General features: G+C 44.0%; 1 protein-coding gene across 28 annotated transcripts in view; it reads left to right on the forward strand.

Annotated features, from left to right (window-relative positions):
* Positions 1-16990, forward strand: part of LOC117237605 (voltage-dependent calcium channel type A subunit alpha-1) — a 103318-nt gene extending 86328 nt beyond the window's left edge. For 6 of the 28 annotated variants that reach the window (XM_033510732.1, XM_033510822.1, XM_033503739.1 and 3 more), the window contains 14 exons: positions 1596-1712; positions 1773-1838; positions 2986-3077; positions 4139-4623; positions 4857-4961; positions 5042-5145; positions 6550-6606; positions 9980-10167; positions 10414-10765; positions 12246-12373; positions 12519-12673; positions 12991-13023; positions 14053-14557; positions 14872-15012. In XM_033510732.1, coding sequence (XP_033366623.1) covers positions 1596-1712; positions 1773-1838; positions 2986-3077; positions 4139-4623; positions 4857-4961; positions 5042-5145; positions 6550-6606; positions 9980-10167; positions 10414-10765; positions 12246-12373; positions 12519-12673; positions 12991-13023; positions 14053-14557; positions 14872-14911 — 2427 coding nt within the window. In that variant the 3' untranslated portion in view covers positions 14912-15012. Of the gene's footprint in view, positions 1-806; positions 855-1595; positions 1713-1772; positions 1839-2094; positions 2187-2985; positions 3078-4138; positions 4624-4856; positions 4962-5041; positions 5146-6549; positions 6607-9979; positions 10168-10413; positions 10766-12245; positions 12374-12518; positions 12713-12990; positions 13024-14052; positions 14562-14871 lie in introns of those variants that run through there. The other 22 variants (XM_033504397.1, XM_033505790.1, XM_033509691.1 and 19 more) reach the window with 19 other exon arrangements.
* The last annotated feature ends 979 nt before the right edge of the window (positions 16991-17969 follow it).

Raw genomic sequence — 17969 nt, forward strand, 5'->3', positions numbered from 1 at the left:
ATAAATCATTTGCAACGACGGTCGACGGTCGACGGTCGAAAGAAAAGAAAAGGAAAGAAGAGAAGGGAGAAGATGTTGTTTTTCGAGAAAGCTTCGCCAGCGTTTTCCTTCGAAAGATTCGTTCTTGTTCACTGCGTATAGTAAAGACGACGTTCTTTCGAACGATCAACGTAAATACAGCACTATCCATCAAGTATTTCTTTACTCCTCTGTAGTAGAAGTGTATTTACTAAGACCCGAAGTAACATCGTGCTATACTTCCACATGCCGTAATTATAATCCAGTAAAAGCGTCAGACGCATAGTTGAGCGTCGATGCCACATCGAGGCTGTCGAGTCGAGATCTCCCTTAAATGCTTGCACTCCCAGTAGGTTTGCTGAATCGACAACGATTAACGTGATATTTTGGCTGAAACTTACTTTTAGATATCGAGGTAAGCCAAAGTCATACATACCTTTGTCCACCAAGCTTCGCGTAAACGACAGTTGTTACAAGCGTCAGTCTCAGTGGCCGCCAGACTAAGCTTCGTTTATATCTATATGTATATATATATTTATACATATATACATATACATACATACAAACATGCATACATACATACATACGTACATACTTACATACATACATACATACATACATACAAACATGCATACATACATACATATAAACATGCATACATACATACGTACATACGTACATACATGTAAATCTCCGCTAGTTTGTTCTATATTCGCATATTAAGAGATCAGTGTGCATACCGTCCGGTCGATCCAATAATCTTGCAATATCGTGTATTTTTGTACTAGGAGCGGTTTTCGAGTATGCCCAGTGGCGGCCAACTAGGCGAAAAAAAGGTATAACTTTCGTCACATTTACACCCACAGACGTAAGTTGTCGCCGGTTATACGTTTAAGAAACTTCGTTCGATCGATGTATCGAAGACGGAATACGTAATTACACGTACGAACGATTCTTTGTTATCCCGAAGAACGAACGATCACGGTTGCTCGTTCGTTGCACGTATAAATTATACGATACAACGAACGATAGAACGCATAAACATTCTCGAGATCCTTCTTACTACTGCACACGACATATACTCAACGCGAGTACACAGGGCAGCAGCACACGAGAACAAACCAACCTCGAATGGCATATGGATGCGGTATTAACGCGCGAATCGAATCTTTCACCTTGCTTCACCGTGCAGTCGTCGCTCGATAACAGAGGCTTGACTGCGGCAAATGGGTTTAACGAACGACCTACCGAACACTCTCGTACGCCAATCCGCGTGATTCTAACGCTTTAACGAAAGCACGTCTCGCGTTAAAATCACGTTCCGATAAATAAATATTTCGATGCCCGGAAGGTACGTCGAAACGAAAGCGCCGTAAGATCCCGCAGATTCCTTCGTAGCTTCGTTCGCGCATCGAAACGGTGTCGAAGGCAGCGTCTAACTGCGTTTAAACTGCGTTTGAACGGGTTTGAAGCAGGCCAACGACACTGTGCACGTTGCACGCGCGAAGCCTTCCTCTTATCGCGATAAGGAGCCGGCATCTTTGGGGATTAAGTGCAATTTCCTGTGTCCTCCGCAGGAGAACTTCATCAACGTCGGCTTCCTGAGACTGTTTCGCGCCGCCAGGCTGATCAAACTACTCAGACAGGGCTACACGATACGAATTTTACTCTGGACCTTTGTACAATCCTTCAAAGTAAGTGGACGTCGAATGTTTTTATTCGATCGAATCGATTTAATTCTAAACTTATTGCAGGCTCTGCCTTACGTTTGTCTTCTCATAGCGATGTTGTTTTTCATCTACGCGATCATCGGTATGCAGGTACGTACGTTCCCGTCGGAGAAATTACTTCGACGTTCGTTACACGCTCGTCAGCAGTTTTCTAATTTCGTCTTTGATATCACGGACACGACCGTCGAATCGTACCGAGAGTTTCCAATGCGCGACAATTCGAAAAGTCGACATCGGAGACGGCTCGGTCGGGAACAGGGCGAGTCATGCTATTTACAGGAACAGAATGTTAAACGATACTCGGTCGTGAGTGGGACCATTAGTGACCATGAAATTCCGTTGTCAGGTCTTTGGAAATATATCGAACGATCCAGGAACAGCGATCGATGATCACAACAACTTTCAGTCCTTCTTCGCTGGTCTTATGTTGCTTTTTCGGTGAGTCGAGCAGCTAAACGGAGCAAGTTCCAAGTTGGGTTAAAGTGAACTTTTGTCCACGAGAAAGCTACCGATCAGTCACGCGTTTATCTGGTTTGCCTCGTGAAAGAATCCCGCGTTTCTGCGAAAGAGCAGCGTGTAAAACGTACAGAGTCCGTAAGACGAGCGAAAACAGCCAAAAAACACGAACGATCGGTAGCGACTGACCATTATGGTAGAGTATTGGGCTGTTGGCATGAGGTTTAACAAAAGTAAGCTGCTCGACGTGTCAATCTCTGTTGTAATCGAACCCTGCAATTAGATCTCCCCTAGACAGTTGTTCCATAGAGATGCTTGCCCTAGTTTATTCAAGTTGATCAAGTTATAGCGATGTTTGAGAGAGAGAGAGAGAGGGAATCTCTGCAAAATTGAATTTTATAAAAAAATTGGTGAACGAAATTCTCTCTCTCACACACACATATACACACACACACACTCTCTCTCTTTCTCGAGGGAATCGCGGTGTCAAGACGAAGAAGAGAGTTAAAAAGACCGTAGATCGTAATTAATGTGGTGGATGCGTATTGTTAGAGAGTAGATCGACGCTATCGCTGTGTACACTGGTTAATCGTAACGTGAAATCGTCGTAGAAACTAAAGAACGTGTACGATCACTTGGTCACTCGGCGAGTGTCGAACGACGAACGTGTCAATTTCGCGGTGCGTTAAAGTTAAATCGAATCGAATCGATCGGAAGGAAAAACGTTGCTAATACCGTGCTGGCCCTTTGGCCACGGTCTTTTTCTTTCTGTCGGACTCAGGTATTCGGTAACATCGCGCTGGATGCTGATAGTTCTATTACCAAGCACAACAATTTCCAAAGCTTCATTCAAGGTCTGATGTTGCTTTTTCGGTAAGTAACACGTCACAAACTACGATTAAAGAAATACAAAAATGAAACCAGCTACTTACGTTTCGTTCCCTTTGTATTTATTTTTCTTTTCTGTCGTTTTATATTTTCGTCGGTGTTTCGTTTGTTTGCGAAAAGAGCACTGCGCTGAAACTTAAACACACGCAAATTTCAAAGTCAGAGGAACTTGAATTCTCGAGGAACTTAATTCTCGTTGGACGATGTTTCGGAGAATAAGAAAGAAAGAAAGATACGCGTATAAGGATCGAGGTGATTACTTTTACGTTCTATCGGTTCAATTAACTAACACACTAAACACGAACAGGCTGAACTACGCCTATTTCGTACAACTTCAAACTGACACTGTAGTAGAGCAGTCGAGTAGAGAATTGAGTTACTAAAACCAGTATTCGCTTTTGGTGTTGCATCTAATTACGAGGAAACCAGAGTTCTATGCATGAACCGTCTTCTCAGTGATATATTCGATAGATTCGATATATGACGTATCGAAACACTCGTGTAACTCGAGTCTAACGTTAAACGTTTGTAGTTTGATACCGATAAAGTGGAAATATTTACAAAAGTTCCCGTTGACGACGCATCGTATGCTTCGAGTTGAGTAATTTGCATGCAAGTTCCGATCGACGAATTCTGAAATTCCATTATCGACTTCCATTTAACGGCGATCTCCCAACGAGAAAGACATAGAAACGGAAGCAAGACGAATTTCACGAGTCGTTGATTACAGCACAAATGTCTATCAACTTTCGATGGCTATAGCTTTCAAATTGTAGTAGAGGTTCGACGAAGAGACGCCGTCGTCTTCGAATTTCCGATTTTGACGAAAGTTTGTCGATGTAACCTCGTAAAAATTCCAAGCTTTCGAAACGTTTCGCCCCATCGTTCTCATCGTTCACGATATTTATCGCGAGTATTGCCAGCAATTATCGTTGAAAATTGTACGCGTGCCAAAAGTTTCGTAAAAGTCGGACATTCGAAGATAGGAATCTCTCGTTAAAAACGATTTATCCGCGAGAAGCGATTGAAACGTGAATTATTATCAGGTGTGCGACTGGCGAGGCATGGCCGAATATCATGCTGTCCTGCGTGAAAGGTCGTCCGTGCGACGTGAAGGCCGGAAAGCAAGAACCTGGTGGCTGTGGCTCGAACATCGCGTACGCCTACTTCGTCTCGTTCATCTTCTTCTGTTCGTTCCTAATGCTGAATCTCTTCGTTGCCGTCATTATGGATAATTTCGATTATTTAACGAGAGACTCGTCGATCCTGGGCGCTCATCACTTGGACGAGTTCGTTCGAATCTGGGCCGAATACGATCCAAACGCAACGGGCAAGATTCATTACACCGAGATGTACGACATGCTGAAGAACATGGATCCACCGTTGGGGTTTGGTAACAAATGTCCAAACAGGCTTGCCTATAAGAAGCTCATCAGGATGAACATGCCGGTGGACGTCGACTTGAAGGTGAACTTCACTACCACTCTGTTCGCCTTGATTCGCGAGAATCTCAATATCAAAGTGAGAAGGGGTGAGTGTTATCATCGGATTCGTTGATAAGCGTTAATAAGCCTTATTAACGTCGGTGTCGCGTTGGGTGATCGAGCGATTCGCAAAATTGAAATTTCAGTCAAGTCGATCGACTTTAATTCGTATCGCGAATTTTAGCAAACTATCGCAATCGCTTTCGTATCACCGAACGATACCGATCTAGGCTCGATCCGTACGTTGGAACGTTGCTTCACGATTCGTATTCGCTTTTAGCTTCCGAAAGGAACCAAGCGAACGAAGAACTGAGAGACACGATCAGAAGCATTTGGCCTCTGCAGGCAAAAAAGATGTTGGACCTTTTGATACCTAGGAACGAAGGTGAGAATTTTATGGAACTTGGAACGGTATCGCTGTTCGAGACACTCTACAAACAAGCGTCTTGATTTTGTTGATTTTAGAATTAGGCAAAGATAAGATGACCGTTGGTAAGATATACGTCTGCCTTCTGATACTCGAAAGTTGGAGGACGACCAGGTTTGGTCAGATAGAATCAACCGGACAGGTGAGTTTATCGTTGGTTACGGTTCGAGTGTAACTCGTACGAAAATGAAAGTCCCTAGCGATATTTCCCTGTTCAAACAAGGAACCTCTGTGTTGCACTTCCACGTGGTTTGTTCGTCGCCTTGCTGATCCTCGTTAGATCGTCGATTTGCACTGTTTCCCAATGAAAGTGGTTAACTTGGTTAGAACGAAGCGAGTCGACCAGGCGAACCTCGTAGGAATGCAGTCGAGGATTGAGTTCGAATGGATGTTTGTCGTTGGCTTCTTCGTGGTAGGATTTCACATGGACGGTGTGAAAATCACGTTTCGAATAGACGATTTCCAAGATTCCAAGTAGCTTCTTGATTGCCCACGAAAGCTTAGCATCGCAGAGACTGCTAGAAAATTCCCCGAAACGAACGGATAAGACGAACGGAACTACCTCGAGGACGATTTTCATCGGAAATATCAAGATGCCTTTGGAAATACGGACGCGATTCTAAGCTTTCTTCCCGTTTCCCAACATTCTCACGCTATATTAATGTGTGCTCAGTAGTGCTGAGAATTTCTCGAACATTCTAACGAGTAAAGAATATTCGAAATTTGTTTGCTGAACTCTTTATCCCAGCGTAGCCGTGTTGCGACGAATAAAACGAACGAGATGTCGATAAACGGTGTTGTGTGGTTGTTCGGATAACTTCGAACGGTCTCGCTGGGATAACGAATCGGCATGATTTATCGTTAGTCGAATATTACGAACAAGGAAGACGTTCAATCTCTGTCTGTTGAGTTGAATTAGCCGAGTCGATATGTGTAGAAGCAGTTCGATGTGTCACCCTTCCTGAACGTCACGATTCAAATTTCATGCAAATGACTAAACGTAGATTATCTAGAGTCGATACGTCGATCGCTACTACGCGTTAATTATCGGGAAGATCGATAAATTCGACGGCCGTAACGATACGACGACGATCCGAAATTTATTTCGGTCGATGCTACGTAGCGTACGGCGTATCGACGCAAATACGGATTACACATAGAAAATTAGGACGATATAAGTCTTGAATGAGTTACGATTAGAATATTAGAAAAGAATCTGTGTGTTGAATTTATACGTGTTTCCATTGAAAAGTCATAGAAAGAGAGTACGACAACGAGGTTTGAACCTTCGAATTATCGATAAATAGAATTACGTTGTTGTTCTTATTGTTATCGTTACTATTATCTTTATTATTATTACTGTTATGGTTATGATTATGATTATGATTATCGTTATTATTGCGACATTAGCGTAGGAGTAATTTATGAAAACTGGATATTAATCACAGATACTGTATTATGTTTATGTAGTTATTATATACCCAGACAAGAGGATGTTCACGCAGCTATCAATCATCTCTTTGTGTCTTTTCTCTTTGTTTTCCAGAACGATAACGATCTTATCGATAACGATAATGCCGGGCAAAGTCCTGCAGCCCAGGCGGTAGTACTTACTTTTTCTCTTACTTATCTTATCATCTTAATACGGTCTTTCCGTTTTATTTTTTCTTTGTACAGAGTTACATTACGTTTCACCAATACGATCGTTCACGTGTTTCGTCGTTCGCTGCAAGGTGGATCGTCGAAACGTTTTAACGAAAATTTCAAACAGATACGTTTTAATCGACAGTGCATACAGAAGCGAAGTAACGGCGAAAACTTTGCAGCGAATGATCTACCTTTCTTGTACATAATAACATTAATGATACGTTCCTTTTATATTTCAATCGCTATCTCCTGCAGAGACACAGTAGCCTATCGTGTACCGTATCCTTTGTACATATTACAAAGTATACTCGATCGATCGATTTCGATCGTCGATAAAAGTATAATTCTTCTTTTTCTTCTTTTCGTTTTTCTTTTTCCTTCGTTTACGAATCGGCGGTTGTATCTCTGCCCTTTTTCTTAATCTTGTACGTTTCTTTCTATGTATCGACACAGATCCACGATACAGACGCGTGCACACACTATGACATCTATCACACATGTACATTTTCGTTAGAGTTACTTTCCTCTCACATCGTAGACCTTTGTTCTTTCCTTAACTGTTCAACTGTCACTGAATCACAGATCGATAGAGGATAACGCAACGGCAATTGATGCGAATACCGCCGCGTATAATCGCCAGCCGCGCACGCTATCGGCAATTCGAACTTTGCGAAAAGAAAAAGCAGAAAAATGAAAAGGATGAAATCAACGGCAGTTGCGTTCTATATAGAATCACAATCACACGAGCGAACTTTTCTTCTTTCTTAGGCACTTAATATATTAGTGGAAGTAATTACTAGAGCATCTGTCGAGTTTACACTATATAGAACTTTTAGATATTTTAGTCTTTCCTTTTAAAAGAATTTCCTTTCTTTAATGGCACGTTTCCTCTTCAAACAATAAGCAACTAGTCTAGGATAATATTTGAATCTAGTTAAATTCGTTCGATTCTATGCATCGTCAACTTCTGATCGACGTTTCGTCTCTGCCTCTTCTTTCCGCTTTCGACGAAAGAAGGTTTTTACTTTTAACGAAAAACCGTACTACGAAAGGTACTCGCGACGATGCATAGAATCGCGACGTTTTGAGTTTTCTAGTGGTGGTGTCGATGTCACGTGGGCGATCGTTCGCACGTTGTTCCCACGTGAATCGGCTCTTTGCCCCGAGAACACGATATAGCTGTGTGTAAGTAAATTACCCAGTACGTGGAACCTCCTATAGAAAAATACCGGAGACACTGGATCCTCGAACATAGCTCGCCTTTTGCCTCGAGTATCATTCCATTAATTAGGTCGCAATTAGTGATCACCAATTTCCGATTTCATCTCTTAGAGCGATAGTTCTCCAAGCCCAAATGTATTTGATAGTTGGTGTCCGACATAGTCGATCTTAGATCAAGCATTAAAAGTTGTTTCTTTTGGAATTTTTTCGAAACGATGTATATCCTTGTTACGAAACTTTGCTACAGCTCTGATTGTACCTTTTCTTCTTACTTCTTTTCCTTTCTATTCTCTCGTTATCGCCGCCCCCTACAGCAGCTCTTAGACAAAATATCGAGGAATTCACTCTCGATTCGAACCAGATTCTCCGGGGCCGTGTTCTGGAGAGAACGAACGATCGAATCGAGGTGCGTTCGTCGAGTTAGATTTTCTCGTTATATGTATCGAACTGTATATTATTTTCTTTCTTATCTACCTGTTACTCTCTCTAACGACGTAGCGTAGTGATTACTCTTAGAGAATCTACAATTTCCTTAGACTCGTTGCCTTGCTGATTCTCTTCCGATGGCTTACCTTCTCACACGGTTTTACAACAAGGACACACGATTCAGCATCCCGTTACTCGGTTACACGCATACAACACGACTACGACTACCATATACTCTTTTTTTAACTAGCTAGATTTCAAGTTTTTCTACGGAAGATTCGGTGACGGCCTGTTTTTTTTTTTTTTGTTTCTCTCGAAACGAACGATGCTGTGAACAACCAAATGTTTTTTTTTTTCGCGATGCAACCACGATCGTTCGCCGGACCACGTAAGAACGTATCGTACGAGGTACGATGGTTCGAAGTACGGCGAATATTCGCGTTGCTTCTCGATCATCGAGGGGAAAAGGGCCTCCGCGAGGATGCGCTTTTCGTCGTATTTAAAGTATCTAAATATTTGTAGACCAAGTATTTGAGCAGTTAAAAATTCTGTCCTATCGTATTCGGAGTATTTGAACGAAGATAATCGACGGTAGATGAGACCTAGCCAAATATGGCGTACGTAGGCATGTTGGTAATTCGAGTGAAATGTACACCCGCGTCCAGTTTATGTGTACGTATACGATAAACGAATAGAGTTAGTCTAGTACCCCCAAAGTAGTTCTGTTCGCTATGGTTGGCTTGTGTACTGTGTTTGTCCACGACCTGTTCGCATATGTATGTATCGATATGTCGAAGAAAATATTCGCCAATCGTGCATCTTCCTCTGCGACCAATTTACAAATTGATTTGCTCGAAGAATTACAGGGGACTAGGGAATATTGCGCGCGTCCATCCAATATCGAGGAATATGAACGATTCGCTTATTACGTTGCATGCCTACTAACGTTTGCATTTCTACAGTACCGTAACCGTGACGAGTAATTAAATGTCTTCGTTTGCATATAGTTCCTTACGCTCACTTGTAAACACTCGACAAGTAAATAAGAAAAATAATTGATATACGTACGTAAGAATCTAGCTTTTGAGAAACATATACAGGCTTTGCCAGAGTGATCCACCGTCACAGATTACAGTTACCACTTTTACTACAATTTCTTTCGATGCTCGACATTTTTTGCAATTCTCTGCACACGCATCTCAAAAAGCAAATAGAAAAAAAGTAAACGAAAAAAAAAAAAAACAGAAACGTGTACTTTCTTGCCGTTGGAGGAAAAAATCTTTTTCTTAGCGACACTCTCAAGTGCACCATGTCACGTAATACTCTTTCTAGCATGGCCTCTGTTTTTTGGCGAAAATTTCTCTACTGCCGTTTCGTTGCTACAACTCGTGCTCTATCTTAATCGTTCTTTTTTTTCCTTCTAACTCGAAAGCACGCAACAGAGAGATAAAACAAATAAAAAAAAAAAAAAAAAAAAAAAAAGAAAAAAGGTAAAGCGAGGAGAACGAAAGAAAGCCTGTATGTGCCTGTACATACTGTACGATATTACGAGTTGGCTCGAAGATCGAAACGTCTGTAAACGACGATCGATAAAACGACAAAGTAAAAATATAAAAACACATACATAAAAGAAATATCGATCAACTCTGATAGTCGGTGTGGTTTCGCACGTTCGACTTTAGCAATCGGCCTTATTCAACTGCATACTGGACGTGACGGCGGTAAATCATACCGGAAATAATCACGCAGCCGGAAGTAGGGCGAACAGCCTCGAACACGTGGTACGGCCGACGCCGGAAACGAAGCTCGATCAACGCAAGGAGCACATGGAGGAAGACGACGAGCACAGTAGACGTCAACGTAGCATCAGGTACTTGGTCTCCGTTTTAATCCGAATCGGGTATCGACTTCGTTTTGCGACAGACCGTATTTCTCCATTGAACGCTCCATAAGAACGAGAACTCGTGACAACTTAAAATGCCAGTACAGAGAAACTACGGATACGTTGGAAATAATAAGGGAGAAATTCGATTTCTGTCAAAACGAAGAACGAAACAGAAAGGAGTATTTGTAATCGCGACGACGATTTTCTTGTTCTCTTTCGGTTTGATTTCAGAAATAAAAAGGTGAACTGGAAGATGTCCCACCAGTACGATATACTAGGCAGCAGCGGAGAGAGTAGCCAGGGAGGGGGTGGGTCTGGGGTTGTACCCGTAGTTATTGACGAGGATCGCGCCCCCGAGCTAGAGCCATTGCTGGCTGAGGTGCCCTCCCAGCAGGATCAAAACTACTACTACCACCATCACCATCACGACCAATACTACGATACCGACAATGATCTATACTATGACCATCACCACCACCACCACCACCATCACCATCACCATCATCATCATGCTCACCGACCACCCTCGTACTATCAACACCAGAATACCTACGCACCTCGCTCCTCGATCCGTTATCACAAGGTCTCTCGGCTCGATTCAATTAAAATCCTCCTCGATTTCGAATGAATCTCGATTCCCACGAAATCCGCCTCGATCGGTTGCGATACAGAACGAATCGACTTAGCTCGTTGGGTTTATCACGCTCGCGAGCTAAGGGATTTCCACTTGCTGTGCGCTTGGTTCTACTTCGCCTCGGGACACGTGTCTAGATCGCGGTAGATCGAGGATACTTCGCTTCGATCGGGATGTACAGATATTTTCACGTTGTTGCGATTTCTAGATCGAACCGACCGATTGTACATAGATCTCGGTGTGTGACGTTACGCTTTATTAGACTTAGATCGATTATCGTTAGAGCGGGATATATCGTTTGTTTCGTGGAATTAGTTTGAACGATGTGGTAGTAAGCCGCGAGTGATCTCTTATTTACCGAAGATTAGACGAAGAAGCAGCTCCCTTAGTCTAGTTCGTGAATAACCAAAGAAATTCCTTATAGACGGACTCGAGGACACCCTTAGATCGGGATTAGATTTTAGACGACTAGATCGTATTGTAGTAGATAGACTGGCGTTCGCGAGGTTAGCGAAAACGTTGTTCGATTCGCGCACGGTTGTCCGAAACACGGCTGAGAAAGCGCATGCCAGGCTATGTGACTCGGCAAAGATCAAGATCGATTTACGAATCGATGTTGAACGGCCTTCGCCTCGGCACACGCGTAAATACGAGGAACAAACGAAGCGAAATTCTTTAGCGAAAGTTCAACGCGAATGTTTAGAGAAACCCCACCCTTATCCCTAGCTGCTTTCAGCCTTGAGATTACACTCGAGAGTAACGAAGCACTCGCGTATTCGTCGACGATTGCCTCGTTCTCCGTGTGTCTCGTTGTTCGTTATAATTCCATGTATATCCGTGCGCCGGTAAGTAAGAAGCATCCGTGAGACGAGCGACGGCTCGTCGCAACGGTAGTGCAAACACGACTAACTGGTTTCTCTTCTTCTCTCACCTAAACCGCTCCGAACGAAACTAAATCAGCAAAGCATGTGCATGCCCGAAACTTTTATCTCGCATGCTTCTACACGCGCGTACATGTGCCTGTATATCGACTTCTCTGCTCCTCCTCGCTGACTGTTCTTCTCATGTTCGAAATCGTCGAGACAGTTTCTCGAGACAAAACCAGACAAACGAGAAGAAGAAGACGAATCTCGGCGCGAATTTCCATCCGGTATCTTGATCGATGCGCGTCGCGTGTACACGCGCGGAGAATGGCTCGCAGACACTTTCGATTTACGCTCGTTGCTCTTTGCGTTGCTCTTTGGGAAACTCGCGCGGAGATTCGCGTTCCGGAGGCAAAAGGCGTCTCGATTCGGAAAAAGACGTTTTGTTCGAGTCGCGAATCGTTGGTAACGAAGGCAAAGAATCGGCGGCACCCCGACTCTCCTTAAACTCCTGATTTATTCCGTTTCTCGGGGCGGTCCTCTAATCGACGAGTCTGTTCGTTTAGATGGAGCTTCAAGACGTTGTAGTTAGCGACTCGCGTGCCGGTAGTCTCGAGAGTCTTACCCACGCCGGCAAAAGACTTCATCCACCCGTGCAACCTGTTAGACATCCATCGCGTTCACCCAGTTTAAGGTAATAACAAGACGCAAGTAACTATGAGATTAATGGAAAGCATGGAATTCGTGTAAAATACGAACAGGTGTCCTGACGCTTATTGTCGACAGGAGGATGATACGCACGATGATGCGAATATGAAATTAATTCGTCATTTTTTCAGGAGACACTCGCCAGGCCGACCTGGATACGATCATCATGGTCATTATTACCACGAAGGACCAGGGTTTAGCGACACGGTTAGCAACGTCGTCGAGATTCAGAGACACACGCATCATCCCCATCCGACACAGTACAATCATCGGCACAGGATCCGAGGTACAAGACAGCAATGATAATTTCGTCGAAGAAAACACGGTGCAACGATAAGTCCTTTTTACGAAATCCAACCTACGAATCTCTTTTGCGAACGTTTCTCGTACACGGATCGTATTTCAAAACGATCGTAAAAGTCTCGAACGAACTCGCTCCGGTCTCTGTTCGATGCTGGCACCGTGGAACGGACGAGAGATTCGTAGTTACGATTTAGAAAAAATATGAATGTCGCTATAAATGGTTTACTCGCAAGAGGCAGAAGCTCTGTGTCACTCGATGTAATATGTTTCTTCGTTTTGTTCTGTTATGCGCCTACAAAGACTATTACGACCACTGCGACTATTACGACGATGGTAATTTCTTTCGCAACTCCGTTTCATTCCCTGTTCCAAAGCAATCTCATTATTATTATTATCATCATCATCGTCATTATTATTATCATTGTTCTTATTATTACCATTATTACTATTGTTATTATTACCCTTATTATTATTATTATTATTATCATTATCGATATCTTCATCGTCGTCATCGTTGTTACCGTTATATCATCATCGTCATTATCATCGTTACTTTCACCGATTATCGTTTGGCTTTCACGGTTGTACATTTTCCAGCCACATCGTTCACCGATACAACAAACAGATACAGATTAGTACGCAATCGACACAGTATCGCACAAAACGGACACTCGAATACGAACGATCATACTTTTCCTCGTTGTTGCTGTTCCAAAATCTCCTTTACGATCGGATACGTCGAGAACGTTTCGAAAATTCGAAACGCAAAAATTCCAAAGAAATCGGTTCTTCTCGACCGTTCTTCGTCGACTACTATCTAACACGTCATTCTGTCTTTCTTGTATTCGTTGATTACTTACTCGCGATTCCTTCTGATTCGTTCGAGACACCGCACTGCACGAAATGGATAACACAGGCTTTCGATATCGAGCACTCTTGCACACTGACGACACATGCACTCTGTCCCTCCCATCTAGAAACATCGTTGATTAGACGCTCGTTGGTTGTTTGTACTTAGCTATATAGTATAACTGCACGCACCGCGGTCCCTAGAATCTTTGGTGGAGCTAGAGAGTTGAGCATGCGGCATGTTGTCCGATGTGGCACTCTGTTAACGAACAGCTAGACCGACTCCGACTCTAGTCGAACTCCACCGTTGCTATAAAACGACTCCATATCTATAGTATCGATGCCGGTATCCTCCTAGACGCGCGAACAACGTTCGTTCCCTCGGCTACGACCATGTTCCCTCCGATAGTCCTCGAACAATCCCGTTTCGTCGAATGATCTCCTAGGGCAGGTAGAAGATAGCGGTCGCGTAGAGAGACTGGGAACGCAAACGCTAACGACTATATTCGTCAGGTCCGTGGAGCGCTTCGACCAGTCCAGCGAGGACGCCGAGTCCCATTCACCATATCGATCGAGGCCGGCATTACGGGACGACAAGCTTGGAACAACGATCGAGAAGCCCGAGTCCGATCGGTGGTCGTCAACCTGCTCATTCCCACCAGCACTATCATCGGCATCATCCCCATCAGCACAGTTATCCGGTGTTAGTAACCAGACGGGGACAGGGTCGTCTACTGCCTCCAACGCCCAACAAACCTTCGACTCTGCAACTGAAACCGGCGAACATCAATTTCCCCAAGTTGAACGCTTCGCCGACTCACGGCTCGCACATGCACGTGACGCTCCCGGCTGGCATGCAACATCCGCCACCAGGACAGCATTTGCCACCGATGCAACCAAGCCACTGTCCGTTGAGCTTCGAGCAGGCGGTGGCAATGGGCCGCGGCGGCCGTCTCTTGCCCAGTCCTGTACCAAACGGGTACAAGCCTCAACCGCAGGCTAAGCAAAGGACACCCAGGTGAGCGTTCCTTCGATTTTCTTCGAGTCGTTCGAGTTAAGCTAAACGTTGTACGAAACATCGAGTCGCGTTATCGCGCGATAGCTGTTCCCAGCGGCCCAATTCACGAATTCCATGCATCGATTCCATGAATCGAGTCGTGGAATAAAATATTTAAAGCAAAATGCAGCCATCGACCGTAGAATTAAACGAGGAAATAAAACGTGAATTTTCGATAGCCAAACTGGGGACACGATCGCGTTAAAGACACCGCGATATGGAAGATCGCGTCGAGGACAAAAGATCGCAAGTTAACTATCGTCGGATCGTTACAGATCGAGACACTCTGACAGCGATGAAGACGACTGGTGCTAGCCAAAGTGGGACCCTGGACGGTGGTCCGGTGACGTGGACGCCCCCAGGCGTCTTAGGGTTTGCGCGTGAATCTTCCACGTCGGGAGGCGCATCGATTTAACCGCGAACGCGGAAGCGATGAAGATCGATCGATTAGCTTCGAGCTTGGCAACTACGTCAGAGTTAATGTCCGTTCGTCGAGTCGGACGAGGCAGGTGTACGAAACGAAGGTGAAGGAAGCGGAGGTGAAGGAAACGAAGCTACGTGTTACAGCAACGTCGCTACCAGTACGACCGAGCAGAAGAGACGGTACACCTTGAAATACGATGATCAGCTGGTTCGAAGGAAGACTCGACCGAACGGATCGAATCGTGTTTCTCGAACGGTGCGGAAACAGGACAGGCGAAGGATTTCAAAGGAAATGAAGCGACCGAAACGAAAGCAACATCGGATGATCGTTACAGGGATAACAAAGCAACGTACGTATAACACTAAAACGAGCAGTCGTCACGGTGGCCACCATCGAACAGTCTATGTGCCACGAATACGATGATCGTCGGTTTAACGCGCAAAACGATCAAAACTAAACGAAAAACACAGAAAGAGAAAAAGGGAAAAAATATTCGCAATCTCCGCCTGTCGTGCAGTATTCTTAGGAAGAAGTTGAAGCGTCGTCGGAGTTACCATTCGTGGGAACTTTCTCAACTTTTCTTTCGTCTCGAACTCCGAGGCTTCCTTCGCTGTGCTTTTTAATCGACGGACCGAGCCGAGGAGGATCCACTTTTTATACGATGAATTATACGACGAGGGAAGCGCTCTTGTACGATTGAGCGCGTTCGCTTCGGATCCCTCTCCGCGCGAATCTACCAAATTCTTCACGGCTGTATCGAACAGTCGCGCCCTACGCGACGCCCTCTCACCGACTTGGATACAGCGAGTTTCCACGTGTCTCCCCACGTTTGGAGGAACTGGTCGGCGATGCGAAGGCGCCTTCGCCAACGAAACATCTCCTCTTCTTGATTTTTCTATAAGCTGCGCCCAACTCGAGCGACTTGTCAGGGAGGTTCTCGATGCGAACCAACAGGCGGAATCGATCAACGGGAACGAATTTCGTCTGACGTGTAAAGCGTTTTCGTACGTGCAAAAAAATTAAACGAGATATAATCGTATAGGCGTAGGAAAAAGGCACCGTTCGATACGTTCGATGCGATATAGACCACGAGGCACAAGTTCTTCTTCGCGAGTCACTGTTAGCGCGCAGTTGGTTCGATTTCGCTCGGAATATCTCTCGTCGCAGTAGCGTTCGATTTACCGAACGAGTAGGCAAACATCTCGATCGAACCTATCGAAATTTCTTACAGGTCCGTTCTATCGTTGATCAAGCCGCGGGCAAGAAAGAAAGAAGCGTATCGGAAAAGCGGATGAGAAATGCAACAAGAACCGTGGCTACGAACATCCGATATCTCGTACGTTTGCAAATTGGTAGCCGCGGTTCTTGCGCCGGTGCAACGTTCTCTCTTTAGTTTACTTTCGCGAAGATTTACGACCAGCCGACAACGTTGCGTAAAAAACGAAGCACGATCACCCTATAAAAATGTATCGAACACGAGGAAAAAAAAAAGATACCGTTGCTAAAATTATGCAAATAATCGGTTGCTGATAGAGGGGTAGAGCTATTAAAAAAAAAGTAAAAAAAAAAAAGGAGGTACTCGAAGATATACATGCTAAACGATACATCGAACTAAATACGTAGGAATTTTTACTAAATCGTCAAGATCGTTTCGATTCTCTTCCATCGTAAGAAGCATTCGTGGCTCGCGACTGCTGGCTGCTTTGTCGCGATCGCGACCACCGATCCTCCGTTAAAACGCTTAAACGAAAAAAACACGCGGTGCGTACTGCGTTGAACGCATAAACGAACGAACGAACGAAGGACCGGCGAACGAGACTTTGCTCGCGAGAAGAAAACAAAAAGAAACGAACAACGTCGAAATGAACGATCGCGGTGTCGTTGTTCCGTATTCTCGTAGCTCGTGCCAATAAGAAGTCGACGGAAAGGAAAGGGAAAAATGGACCATTTATCACGATCAATCGTTGAAAGGAGAAACCAAGAAAGAAAATGAAAAAAATCTAGCGAAATAACGGAGCGGCGGAGAGCGCCATGTTCGCCTTCTTCTCGAAAAGGAACAAGTGCAGAGGCGACTTACAATTCACGAGCATATGTAAATTATCGCATAATTTTAACTTTAAAAACGTTTACCATCGCTGCTACTACCGTTACTGTCGCCATCTACGAGAAAAGAAACTATTCCACTACTATTATTACCGCGACTACTATAACTACGACTACTGCTGTAACTTACTAATACTATCACTATTATCGCTATTACTATTACTATTACAATTTATTACCGCCGTCGATAATACCGCTACTATTACTATTTACCACTGCAATTACTATTACCAGTGTTATTAAATACCATTACCACCACCAAACACCGCCGCCTCTACTGTCGCTGCTGCTGCTGCTGCTTCACTACTTACTATCACTACTACTACCACTACTGCTACTACTAATATTACTACTACCGCTACTACTAATACTACTATACTATACTACTATTACTATTACTACTACCACTACCGCTACCACTACTACCACTACTACCGCTGCTGCTGCTGCTGCCGCTGTTGCTGCTACTGCTACTACTACTACTGCTATTACTATCACTACTACTACTGCTACCACTACTACTATTACTACTAACACTACTACCACTACCACTACAACCGCTACTATTACTACTACTACTGCTACCACCACCACTACTACTACTACTATTACCACCATCACCACCACTACTACTACTATTACTATTACTACTACTATTACTACTACTACTACCACTACTACTGTTACTACTACTACTACTACTACTACTACTACTACTACTACTACTACTACTACTACTACTACTACTACTACTACTACTACTACTACTACTACTACTACTGCTACTACTACCACTACTACTACTACTATTGCTACCACTACTACTACTACTACTACTACTACTAC

Source organism: Bombus vosnesenskii, unplaced genomic scaffold (assembly GCF_011952255.1).
Source record: "Bombus vosnesenskii isolate JDL3184/JDL3185 unplaced genomic scaffold, Bvos_JDL3184-5_v1.1 scf7180000013262, whole genome shotgun sequence".
Classification (NCBI taxonomy): domain Eukaryota; kingdom Metazoa; phylum Arthropoda; class Insecta; order Hymenoptera; family Apidae; genus Bombus; species Bombus vosnesenskii.